The following is a 13876-nucleotide window of genomic DNA, read 5'->3' on the forward strand; positions in this document are numbered from 1 at the left end:
ACAATCCCTTGTAGGCACAAAGAAAAAATAAACTTTCTTAAAACCCATGTTTTAAGAAAGGGGGAACTGTTGGAAATACACGGCAAAGGAGTGTATACATGGGGATGATGAAACAAGCAAAAGAAGAGAGGAGAAGAGGCATGAGACACGTGAAAGGGAAAACATTGAGGTAGAGCAGTGAGAGGTCAGGACGGCACATAAGACACCCAAGAAATGGGGGGGCTTAAGGAAAATCGGGTATGGATACTGATTTTTGCCAGCAGGAAGTTAAAGTAACCACGGTAACCAGTCAAAGAAGTGATGTCATTGTATCTAATAGGTGCTTTGCATGGAGGTGGGATTTTCTGGGGGGGGAGAATGAGTGTCTTCACCCTCAGCAGTTTGTTACATATTAAGAAAGAAAGGTGCTGAGGTGACTGGAAACATCTTCTTCAACAGCTGATTTTTCTTTTATTTGCATAACCTTTTTGGTCTATGATGTGATTGTTTCACCACTAAAGTAAAAGAATAACTTGTGTGTCTGATCTGGTTGGACCTTGCTCAGAAATAAAAGCACATACAATTATTTTTCCAGGTGAACATCAAAAAATACACTGTCAACTTCAAATACAATATAAAGCATCACTCCAGAGATTTGTCTGTAAATAAAGATCAGTATGTATCATCTGGACTAAGAACAGTAGTGCGAGTGTGAGACCGTTTAACCTGTAAATGTCACTGCAGATGTAGGATTGTCATCCTCTGAGCTGTAGGACACACACATGGGCACACACTCACATGGGCACACACATATAAACATAAAAGAGATGTATGAGCAACAAACACACTTATGTACCACACCCACAGACGTACTGCCCCCAGAGGAAATCAGAGTGCTGCAGGATCAGCTAATGTAGGTCAGCTGACTGACAGCTTACCTACATCACACCAATGTGTATGGACATATAGGGGGCAGGAGGGAGTGGTGAGCATGCATGTGTGCGCACACAGAATAAAACATATTACTGGTCCAGAGATTCTGAGGGGTTCCACATGGATACAAATATTCTTTCAACTGCAGTCATCTTTTACTGCAGCCGACTTCTCATGTGAAGGTCTGGGATATCTTATCTTAACCCAACCAAAGAATTACACCAACACAAACCAAAAAAGAGAAGACTAGGATTTACGGATCTTGAGTAGCATCTACTACAGAATAAATACTACTCACCCACCATAAACATCCAGTAGGATCCACAGAACACCTCCAGTATTTCAACATCGCATATCTTCTATTTGGTATATCTGTGGTGCTATTAATATACGTGACTACATTAAATACTAATGATAAACACTGTTGGGGAAAAAAATCAACATCAAAAATAAACAACAAAAAGAATAACTATGACAAGTGTCTAAAAAAATAAACAATCATAGAAAAATTAATTTAAATTAACCCAGTCAAGGAAATCCAGGATTTTAGTACCTGTTTAAGTACCTGTTTGTTCTACACTGGGGCACACGGTTTCGTGCCTTATTTATCACCCAGTTTTCCCAGAGAGAACACATCTCTGCCTGGCCCCCATAAGAAGCACAGGTGTTAACAGTGCTGCTGAAGGAGTTTCAGCAACAAAACAAATGTCCCTACCATCAGCAGTTTTTACCAAATATATAAGAGGAATTTGTGAAAGTATAGCCACTGCCTATGTGCATGTGAGAGGGAAAATTTAAAAAAAAAAAAACGAGGCGGTAGAGTGAACACTATGGCCAGTGCATGTGGTTGTATAAGATTGGTGCTTATTAATATTCTGTTTGCATCATCTTTTCACACTGCCTACAAAGCAGACGTCTCTCTCTCTCTCTCTCTCTCTCTCTCTCTCTCTCTGTGCCCCCCCCTCCCCCCTTTAAATCTGGGGTGGAAAGACATCCACACAGACATCATGATCTGGAGGGATGAACCATGTGCTGGATTTCAAGCACAAAATTAAATGAAAATTGTGGATTGCATGTGATGTTACTGCTAGTTATCATGGCAGAAAAAGTTTGCTTCTGTGCTATTACTAAAGGTAATAAGAGGAAGTACGCAATGGATGGTAAGCAAGAAAAGTGAAGAACGATAAGAAGCCAACAATCCGACAATGAGAACAGTTGTTCTCTCTGGGTAACGCCTCAGGCTAGGGACTGCTTAGCAACCATCTGGACACCACCAGTTTTGAGGGAAACATGTATTTCCCAACCAGTTGATGAGGGTTCTACACCAAAACCCTTCTTGTGATGCCAACTACTCTGAAAATACTCACCTCTCCGAGCTGTTGAAACTGGGAAAAGTGGGTAGTTGGTAGATAGTTTGCTAATGTTTGTAGCCAAGCCAGCATCCAGTGGTTGTCAGAGGGTCACTGATCAGTGTCTAGGCCTGCGTGAATGTGGCTCCAGCAATCACTCGCCTTTCAGGGCATACACATCTTTCCTCTCACGACCAGTGGTTACCAAGTGGTCTCTAGGTCTGTGTGACAGAGGCCTAAAATATGAGCAGATATCAAAACCTTTCTCTATCAACAGCAAAGAAGCCAGTTTCAGACAACGCATTCTTTACAGAAGCCCCATCTGCTTCATAATGGGATTTAATGCTTAGGTTGTCTCCATTTGGACAATGTCTTAAGGTCGGAAATAGAGCGGCACACACAAACGCCAAAGTCAAACACAGTCATGCTGACAGTTCTTTTAGCAGAAACATCACATTGTTTTAGCGCAAAGCATCACTTTCAGATGAACATGAAAAAAAAAAACAAGCAAATTCACTTGTATCTTATCTTCAAATGGACAGAGAGAAACAAAGGAATGGGATGTAGAAAGCTAAATGGGCGGGGGCGACTGAATATTCACATTGTTTGAAAGGCATGGACATTGAAGGAAAGAGAAACAACAGACACAACAGAAAAAAAGGGACTCCAGTTTCGACACAGATTTCATTTGCTTCAGGGTGACTACAGGAGGTGTGATGATGGAGATGTCACTCAGCGGTGTGATGGCACAGCCAATCGGTTGACACTCCCTTGCCCATGTTAATTGTCTGCTAATTGTGTGTCACATGGAGAGTGTTATACAAGTAGCCGAGAAATTCGATCAAGTGGATATCATTAAGACATGATAGCTGAAGCAGGGAGGCCGAATGAAGCAGACAGCAGCTACATGCACAGATGTGTATTTATGCACCGGGTTGTAGGCAAATGCAAAATAATGCAAATAGGCACTTTTACTCCATATTCAAATATGTACTATAACCTCACACATTCGCATGCCATCATTCAAAAACACCAGGGAAGCCCTTTTTGTTTTTTTTGCGTTTCACCAGTCACTCAAACTGTTTCTATGGAGTTTAAATGCCACAGTAGTGTGAGCTTCTCTCCTGAAGCAGCAGGAAAATTGAGAAATGGCCAGTCTAAATAACAGTTCTCAGAACTGGAGACAGAGAGAGGGAGCTGTGGAGTGTACAGCCAAGTTAAAGACAAATGAAACACTTATTTCAGAGTCCTGGCATGGTGATGTTAGTAGCAGCCAGAGATATGCAAACACACACACACACACATGCAGAAACTTCTAGGTCAGGAGAAGAGAAGGAATGAGGAAGCAGTGGGGGGAGACGATATAGAAAATAAAAGCTAATGTGCTCTCTGAATGTAAATTAATTGTTTTGTTTTCTCCACAGCCGAGGTCACATCTACTCTTCTATGTAACACTCCCTCCCTCCCTCCTCCTACAGCAGGCAGAGGGGTGGCAGATACGCTCAGAGGTTCACTTTGCTACCTGGAGACCGACAGTCTCTGTCGTCCAGCCAATCAGAGGCTGTGAAAAACAGCCTCCCGCTCCTCAATTGGTCCACTGCTTCCGGGAAACCATTCCACTATCAATGGCTGTGTCATTGTGTCGTCTGGCAGTGCTGAAGCCAATTATACTGCCCCCTTTCTTTGTTCAGACCTCTTTTCTCCAGCATAACCCCTTCACGCATATAAGGGCATAGACAGACAGGCACACACACACACACACACACACACATGCAAATCTCCCCCGACTCCCCAAAATGTCACAACAAGAGCCTGAGGGAGTCTGGGAATCAGGAGGACTTGAATCTCATAACAATTAGACATCACTACAGATCAAATCACAAATAAGCTTATATCAATACACTGGTCTTAACTAGAATAAGTTAACTCTTTAAAAATATGTTCTTAACCTAATAAATAATACAAATATTTTCACTTAAAGTTGAGGTAAATGAATATGTTGTTTTCCTAATGGAAAAATAACACAACAGCTTATAAACACATAGGTGTCCAGTAGCAGCAGTTTTAATTGTTGATTTGATTTCAGTTATGTAAAAATGTTCAGCAGAAAATTTGAGCAGCAGCTTTGTTTGTGAAAATGTCTTGTTGATGCCAGAGGTCAGAAGCAAATGCACAGCCTGCCTTGAGCTGATGGGAAGCCTACAGTAACTAAAATGACCACTTCTTACAACCAAGGTATGCAGAAAAGCATCCATAATGCACAATACCTTTAACCTTGAAGCAGATAACTACACTGTGCGTCTCTCCTGTCAGCTAAGATTTGAAAAATGTTTGCTAGTTTGAGCCACAACTTCTGCTGTGACATTTGGATGGTAGGGTCGGAATTTAGTGTAAACAACATGAAAGCATGGCTCCAAACTGCATTTATAAACAGTTCAGACTGGTGGTTGTGGTGTGATGATGTGGGTGATATTTTCTTGGTACACTTTGGGTCCCTTAATATCAACTGAACACATTTAAACACCACCTGAGAATTGCTGCTGACAATGTCCATCCTCTTATTACCATGGTGGATCAGTCTAATAATAATAATAATAATAATAATAATAATGTGTTAGTCCCCGTAGGGAAATTACATTTAATCCATTCATCCAGTGAAGCAGGGAGCAGGGTGTGGGGACGGTACCTTGCTGAGGGGTACCTCAAGGTAGCTCCTCATGGCTAAAATGAACAGAATATGGTAGCATGTTTATACAACTATGTGCGATGCATAAACGCAGTCACAAGCATGAGCGCAACAGAGCATAACACACATTCAGACACACCCACAGAAGACGGCAGTTAAAGGCTACATCCACTCTTATCTAGGATGCAAATATGTCAGACTAGAGTCAACAAACATGCGCACACAGTAGGGCCAAAGTCCACAACACACACTAACACACAGCCATGTTGTCTATTCTTAGACGCTCCTACAATGCTGTCATTTTACGCAGCTTTTTAATCGGGCCACCTTTTGCTTTTTTTCGACTCCTAATCACTATGTCTATTTCAGTTTCCCAACTTCTTTCATATGGTCTTCTATACATTCTTCATCTTATTCCTTGTCCAACTCCCCCATGTCTTCCACACGGTATGCTGCTGTGTCCTACTTACTACATAAAGCATCTGTTTGTACAGAGCTTTTCCCCCTCATTGCTTTTAAAAGCCTTATTATCCCCATCGTCTTATTCCAAAAGACTTGAATGCTTTCACTTTGAAATAAAATGGACATCAAGAGAAAAAGGTTCAGTTCATATAAGGACGGAATTTAAAGTAGGTTCATGCTTGTATGCAGGGAAATGTACAGTGCAGAAAAGGGGAGCAAATGAAAGCAATCGCATAAACCACAAATGGTAAAGAGCTTAAAAGTGGTGGTGGTTGGGGGGGGATGTATGAACTTGTGAACTCATTGAAAAAAGTCTGTTTTAAAGTTAAGATTAAACATTCAGAGTGCAGTTATCCCCACAGACAAACTACCAAAACGTTACAAACACATGAAGATAGATACTACTGAAAAACAGAGCTACAGGCCTGGTCAGAGTTTGATTAGGATCAGATGTGTTAGAATAGCTGAGCCTAACTCTGTGTTCAAAGAGACAGGAAGTGTGACCAAGACACACACACACACACACACACACACGCGGAAACAAAGAATGGATGCACAGGTTTTTTAAATTCATTTTCTTCTGTTGTGTTGAGTCAGAATTGTTACTGATCTCTGGTCTACATATGTGTGCGTGCACAAAGAATAATCCTAAATTAGATATGAGACTTTCTTTCAAACCATACGACATTATATTATATAACAAACAAACAAAGTGTTATTCAATACACATCATCATTATCAAAAGGAAAAATAAATAAATGTCTGTCAACAAATCACCCATGTCCAAATACAGATACAATTTCTTTATATCATTTTGCAAGTTTACGCAATATAACAGTATCCTTAGCATTAAATAACGTCTCCATCAGTTGTCTTTGCAACTTAAAATGTTCAAATTAATTCAATTAAACAACAACAACTTATTCCCGTTGTCTAAGTTGTTGGTATAATGCCTGTCCTCAACACCAAGTTAAACAATTTGGTGACCAATGCAATCAAGTCTTCAGGACTAGTATTTATATATTAATTGAAAATCAAATCACAGCCACCTGCCTTATTATTCTTTAAATGTTTTATCTGAACTTTGACCTCTTCTTCAGAGAAAAAGTCATTAATAAACTCATTAGGTGAACATGTATTGTCTATAAAATCAGACAAATTAATATCACACTCATTTAGATGTTTAATATGTTCACAGAACCCCTCTATGGTTATTCCATCACAGGTAACTGTAGTAAAACGGTTCCTATTTATTATCCTACAATACCCTTTAGTATCCTTACTTTTGAGTGTAGTTAACAGCATATTAATTTCTTTACTATACTTATGTTTACACCTTCTAATAACTGTCTTATAGCAGGATCTGGAACTTATTAGGTTTCTAACACTTCCTTAAGTCTTTGCCTTAACACAATTCCTTCTTACACTCAATGTTAAACTAATTCTTCTCTTCATAATAGTTACGGTAGCATTTTTCAACATACCAAATCAAACCTCTGCAATTTTATATACATCTTCAAGCTTTGTTACTACTGAATCCATTTTTTCTTGGTTAACAATCATATCCTCAGTTGCATCCAATTAATTTAATGCATTGCTAATTAACCTCTGATGTAGACTATCAAGAAAATCTTTTGTCTAGTCTGGCCCTCATTATTCTTTAAATTTATTTTTTCCTTACTGGCACTTCATTTGTAAGCTCAACACAGATAGGACAATGCTTATAAGATGACAATATATCCAAAAATATCAACTTCAAAATCTACCACATAAGGGAGAAATGAGGATGACATAATTACATAATCAATAACACTGCTATCACTGATGAACGGAAGTTGAGGCCTTCTGGTTACATTATCAGAGTCAGTTAATGAGACGACAGGATGGCAGTGTCAGCTCTGGTTTGTTAAACTGCAGAGACTTTCATTCACAGAGCGCAGGAGAGTTGAATTCTCCAGGTATTTCAACGTGAAATGAATTCCAAAAACAGAACTCATTATATTCTCAAAGTCTCTGTGACACAGCATGCAGCAGATGCTCCAATTAAAATGAAAAGCAAGCTAATTTTGTTCAGATGATGAATGTTTTTTTTTTCCACATCTGGTAGCATTAAAATAAAGATCTACACAATATTAGTACAGTGGTCCCAGGTATTTAACATAAGGCCTCAGAGTTTTGAACTAAACTCCTCCAGTCTCCATATTGAGGTATACTACAGACTAAGGCTCCATTCAACTTTTTACTAGAAAATTTATGGACTAATAAAGTTCATCATCTTTTTTGGAAGGTTGACTTGTACACAAAGAAAGCAATAAAAAAAGAACTGACTTTTCAGATGGATTTAAACGCAAAGACTATAGTATAAGATTTATGCCTTTTTCTTTGTTTTAAATAAAACGCAGATGCTGAGGATTCAACCTGAACAGGCTGTAACCGACGAGGATATCCTGTCAGTGAAATATGAAGGAGAAATGGACGGAAAGAACAGGGAATCAATCAGTCGTGTTACAGGACAAACAGGAAACTACTTCAGCTGTTTTAGCAGGCCTACATCTGAATAGCTTGTATGATACAGATGAATTTTTAAGGCATTCCCCCACACCAGGCCACTCATAGGGGAGGTCATACACGAGGTCATAATTTATAGTTTACCTCCGTGAGTCAGTATTGATGTCCAACAGAAAATGAGATGGAGATACAAGCTGGTGTTCTTCCTCCCAAGGATTTAGAGTCGCCATCTTAGAGGGAAACTCAACTGATGTCGTACATGAAAGTCTGCTTAGAGGTCTTCACATGTCCTTGTCTTGAGGCCATGGAACATCTGACACGACACAGAGTATACCTATCAATGCCAAAACAGTTCTCCCCCATTTGGGCTCCTGTTTATAGACAAACCCCTGTGTAAATGTGGTATGGAGGAGGCTATGTTTGGAGTAACAGAAATAGTTGGAGATCATGTTTATTCTGTGATTATATTTAATTTAATAAATCCACAGTTTTTCATCAACAACAACAACAACAGAGGAAAGACAGCAGCTATTGTTTACTGGAGTGGGAGGGGCTAATAGCTATACGGATGCGAGTTGAAGCGGTGGTTGTCCTGTCAGGTGCCCAACTGAAATAGGGTGCACCTTGGTGAAGAGTTGTGTTTTCAGTAACGTTATCCCCACCCCACCCCACACCTTTCTCAACTACTTATTAGTTAATACTGAGATATCCAAATAGACGAAGAATAAAAAGAGAATGTAATGTGCTCTTTTATAGTTACTGTCCCAGGTAAAATTAGCAAACATGAGAGACGTATGGTCTAATACTGTAATGCTTCAGAATAGTATGTTTAATGTGTGCTTTCAAACAGAACCTCATCTATTTGTACCCCTAGAAATCTGGTTTCACTGACCCGTTCAATATCAACCCCATTAATTTATCGTAGTTAATGATAATTTATTTTTATCAAGCCAGATCTTCCATTTAATTATTTTGTAAATGCTGCAAATCATCAGCTGAGCAGAAAATATTTATATGATCAGCAAAAAGTGCCATTTTTAGCACTTGGGAGACATTACACATGTTATTGATGTATAAATTTAGAACCCAACACTGACCCCAGGGTATGATGTCCATACACGAGGAGCAACAATCTAATTTCACAACCTGTCAAACTGTCCATTTTAAACATTGACAAAGATTTCCATCTATCACAGTATCAAGCTTTTCCTCAGTCTTCTCAGGAGAAGTTATTTTTCTTGCCACATGTGGTCCAAAAGTTATAAAAAACTGATTAAAGCTGATAGCCATGCCACCCATATTATATTCATCATGATTATTGTTAATGAATCACTCAGTTGTTTTGTTCAGTATTGCCCAGGTTACCCTGTTTTGGTCATTTCTTTACAGTTTTGATCACATTGACTTGCACTGTATATGGCCTGCAAAAATCTACCAGTTTATAAAAAAAAAATTTTTTAAGGGGGGGGGGGGGAGGCAAATAAACAACTTTAACCAACTTTGAGAGTTTAAAGGCACTTTATTTCTTCCATCGTCACTTGGCCAACCCTTAAAAGTCTTTGTGGAAAAACTGTATAAAGTCTGATAAATGATAAATAGGTCTAAATGATTCAATTTAAGCTGCATTGTGGTGGAATAAAACCTTAACATGTGAATGAACAGAAAAAATAAATACTCTGCACCACGTGGGTCAAAACAAATAAAAACAGGGTGCAAAAAGGGACCCCCCCCTCCAAAAAAAAAAAAACAAAACCAAAAAAACAAAACATGACATCAACTGTCCTCTGCATCTTTAAGACACGCACATAGAGATCTTGCCGTGTACTGGCAATTTTAGCAGAATACTGTTGGAAAGTTTTTGTGGAAACCCTGAAGCCATGGAAAATCCTGAGACTTGTCTATAAAAATAACTAACTCCACTGTTTATTCATTCTTTTGCTGCTTTTTGGCAATAAAATTGCAGTATCAAAGTGCAGTGCCTGTCTGATGCTTTACTGCCCAATGTGTTTACATCAGGAGAGGGGAGGAGCGGAGGAGAAAGTAGCATCGGCCAAAGTGCACCGAAGAGAGTTTATTTTGGCAATCATACAGGAATAGAACCAAGCTGGAAATTACACGAACGACATAATGAAAAAAAAAAAAAACAAAACAAAAAAAACAAAAGGACACACACACCGATAAATTACTTAAGACATTTTTAATAATAGTTCAGTGTAACAAACGACAACTGGGTGCATTGTTATATAGCCATACAGAAATCTCTGGGGAAAAAATTACATTAAAATAATCGTTTAAAATTTACATAGAAAACAATATCTTAAAAAAAAAAAAAAAAAAAAAAAAAAAAAAAAAGAAGAAAAAAAAAAGAAAAAGGACTTGTTGAGAAAAGGAAAAACTCAAATTTGCAAAAATATTCCAGTGACATCATTTACCTCCTCTAGTTTTCCCTTGCTCCTCACTTCAAAAACATTTGTTTTTCAGGGTGCATTACACACAATCAATCTACAGGTGTGCACTTGAAGTCATAGGCAAAATATTGCAGACATTAAAACAGCAACAGTGTCAACCATTTAAATACAGCTACGACATATTTGTGCTTGAGATGAGGCGCAACAAAATATTTGTTATTCTCAGTGTTATTTGATAAAAAAAAATGATGCACCATCACTGGAAGCGCTCCAGTGCGTCATCTTATTTCCTTTTGTGTTTAATTATCATTTTGTCCAAAGACGGCACATTCTTATAGGAAGATGGAATAACGATACTGGTGATGTCATGAAGTTTTGGAGCTAAAAGGATTTTTCTCAGTCATCACTGCCATGAAGCACTGACCTTGAACCAGCAGGTTTATTCAAGAGTGTGCGAGGTGTGCCAGCGGTTTGTACATCCTGAGACTGACTAGGTATCACGTCTGGGGAGCGCGCTACAATAATGTGCTTGCATAGTAATAAATATTGCATGGAGCAGCTTGCATCATCTCACCAGATTCCTGTCAAATAGTACACCACAACATCATGGCAACATGTATGCTGATGGCTGAAAACAAATAGAAACGCAGCCAGACGTTCAAAAACTACTGCTGCAGTTCAGTGGGCGGGAAACAAGCGTGCACGCATGCACGCACACGTATATCTCAGCAGTTTTTGGGCAGTTTTCCAGTATGCTTTATCTTCAGCAGAAAGACCAAAACGCTGTTCATGAAACCTAACATTTATGACAGCATGGTCGGTACCATACAGTAATTACAGATGGCAGTACATACAAACGTACAAGCACAAACACACATGTAGGAAACTGACTAAATATAGGCAGCTACTTCACACAGACTTTTTCATATACAAACACAGAGGCATGTGAACTGCTCAGGCTGGGTGTGCATGGAAACACCCTCTGAAAAAGCAATATTTGTTTTGGTTGGACTCTGTGGAAGAACATTTTTGCTGTCGACTATCTTGCCTTAGATTTTGTGTGAATAATCATGTTCATGTTTCATATAAATGATATGGGCACATATGGTAACAGACAAGTTTATATAATTAATCCCTCCCTTTAAGCACACGGACACCTGTGCGCTATGCCCTTTCTCGCTAAAGAACATGCTGAAATATAAACCCAGGTGATAACTGCTGTTGATGAGGTGTCAGGCAGGACCAGTGCAAACTGTGACCGTATTAAACACAGAAGTGAAATGATAAGACTGGATTTCTATCAGTTGGCACTTTGAATAATACAGTAAAATGATTACAAGCAGTAACATACGGAATAACAAATAATTACAAAGAAAATTGTTTCATCCCTTTAAAAACAGAAAACATCAACAAAAAACAAACAGCAAAGTGGTCTTGGCTGGAACATCCTGACAAGATGATGCAGGATGTGCCAAAATCCACACATTCTCAGTCTAAATCTGGGAATAACCAAAAAAAGAAGGGGAAGAAAGATAAAAGAAACAAAGTGGATCCTCCTGAGTAAGTCTTTGGAATGGCTAAAGATGTCCTTTGAGTGACAGGTGAACCGAGTGATATAGAAATAAAGAGAAACAGAAAAAAAAACAAAAAAAAAAAACAAAAAAACAACATGAACACCTTATGTGCATGTGATGGAAAAAGCAATTCAATCTTTATGACAGTGTCAGAGTTCTCAAGGCTGGTGAAGACCATGCAGAGGTTGAAACTGAGGTGAGAGCCCCGCCCTTAAGTTCTGCATCTCTCTGTCGTCTCAAAAAACAATGTTATTTTAAAAGACTGTCCTTTTAAGACATTTATGGAAAAGAAAGCAGGCCTTTATTCAGTAAACTAATAGCAGATGATTATTGGCCCCTGGAATGCCTAAGAAAGATAAATCTGACTTTAGATAGACTGGCTGTATAGGTTAAAAAAAAAAAATAATCAAAACTAAACAAAGAAAAAAAGAAAAACAAACTTCTACCTGGGTACCTAATTAGACCGAGAAGTCGCAGACTCAAGCAAGTCCTCTAATGACTCTGCTTCTTCTAGTTTTGGCTCCACTTTATCATCTGACTTTAACTTTTTTGCAGAAGGTTTACCCAATGAAGGCTTATCTTCCTGCATCAGCTCTTTGGCCAGAATGTTGGTCACCACATTTCCAGCTCGTCGGTGGTTGGCTGACAAGAACAAAGAAACAAAGACAACGCAACAAAGTCAGACATCATTTTTAATCATACCAAACCCATAAGAAACATCAGCGCATGCCATGAGGTGACATATCAAATAAATACTATGATGAAATCTGCAACCATTCTGCAATTCAAATATAATGGTTTAATTAGTTAACAAACCAGCCACTAAGATGCAAACGCATTCACAAGTATGTACCTATAATAAAACACACACACACACACACACACACACACACACAGACGAGTATTGGGGCTGTGCATGTATGTGGATTAGCGTCATATTTGGAGCAACTCACTTCTAATGTCAGATTACGCACAACGTGGTCTTAAGCAGTGAAAAAACTGGAGAAAGTGTAGAAATGCATGGAGGAAGGAAAAGCGGGATGATAAAATGCAGAAATGGAGAATGTGTGTGTAAAATGAGGAGGGGAGAGTAAAAAAGGGGTAAGACACCATGAAAAGCGGGATGATTCATACTGTGGGAAGATTAAAGAGACAGGGATGAATGAAAATGAGACAGAAGAAGGAACTGAGTCAGATGAGGAAAAGCTGCAAGGGGAGGACTTGAAGTGACACAAATAGGAAGTTATGTATATATTATTTATATACATGAGGAATACTGGAAGCAGAGAGAAGAGATTAGATACACATGGACAGACAGAGAAACAGAACAAGCGTGACAGATCGTGCCCTGAGGATGCTTTCGTTTTTATTCTTCTACCTGCTTACCGTCTTTTCCTTTCCTCCCACACAGGCACCAGCAGCAGCCTGGCTTTCTCTCATTCCCTCAATCTATCCTTTAGCACTCCTCACTCTCATGTGTGGGAGGACAGCTGTGCAGCAGCAGCCATTTTGAATTATATAGGTCAGTGGGAGATTGTGTTTGCTGTTATTTTATGCTTGATGTTTATTCAGAAACTCCAATCCTCAAAAAACATCAGTAAATCCACACGTGAATGTCGAGGAGAAAAAAAATGCAGATTAATCCAGCACACCAACAGACACACACATGCAAATTAATCATGGTAGCACATACAACATATCGAGACTTGTTGTATGGTTCTCACAGGAGTAGAACAAAAAGCACCACAAAAAACACACAAAGTTACCAAGCAGGTCTCCAGAACTAGTTGTGACAAAGACACAATTGAGTCTGGGGAGAAAGAGGAGAAGGAGTATTTGTAGATTTAGGCTTGTCTTCTTTGTGAGTCTCAGCTGGTCTGAGCAGCACACAGACAGCTAGTATATCAAATTATCACCTTACACCCTTTCCTATGAGAGATTACTCCCCTGTCATAAACACCGGTACATGGGTGCACT

At 39.0% G+C, this 13876-nt stretch overlaps 1 protein-coding gene across 3 annotated transcripts in view; it reads right to left on the reverse strand.

Moving 5' to 3' along the window:
* The window catches only part of LOC146582328 (protein diaphanous homolog 1-like), a 33657-nt gene that overhangs the window by 5804 nt on the left and 13977 nt on the right, over positions 1–13876 (reverse strand). The window contains exons 10-11 of one of the 3 annotated variants that reach the window (XM_085295214.1): positions 13666–13709; positions 12376–12541 (exon numbers count right to left, since the gene is read on the reverse strand). The exons of 1 other annotated variant lie outside the window; for it this stretch is intronic. In XM_085295214.1, the coding sequence (XP_085151340.1) occupies positions 12512–12541; positions 13666–13709 (74 nt within the window). In that variant the 3' untranslated portion in view covers positions 12376–12511. Of the gene's footprint in view, positions 1–9470; positions 12542–13665; positions 13710–13876 lie in introns of those variants that run through there. One more of the 3 variants, XM_085295204.1, reaches the window with a different exon arrangement.

Source organism: Mchenga conophoros, linkage group LG2 (assembly GCF_057382185.1).
Source record: "Mchenga conophoros isolate Kocher_MC1m ecotype Shallow Benthic linkage group LG2, M_conophoros_male_GT1.1, whole genome shotgun sequence".
Taxonomy (NCBI): domain Eukaryota; kingdom Metazoa; phylum Chordata; class Actinopteri; order Cichliformes; family Cichlidae; genus Mchenga; species Mchenga conophoros.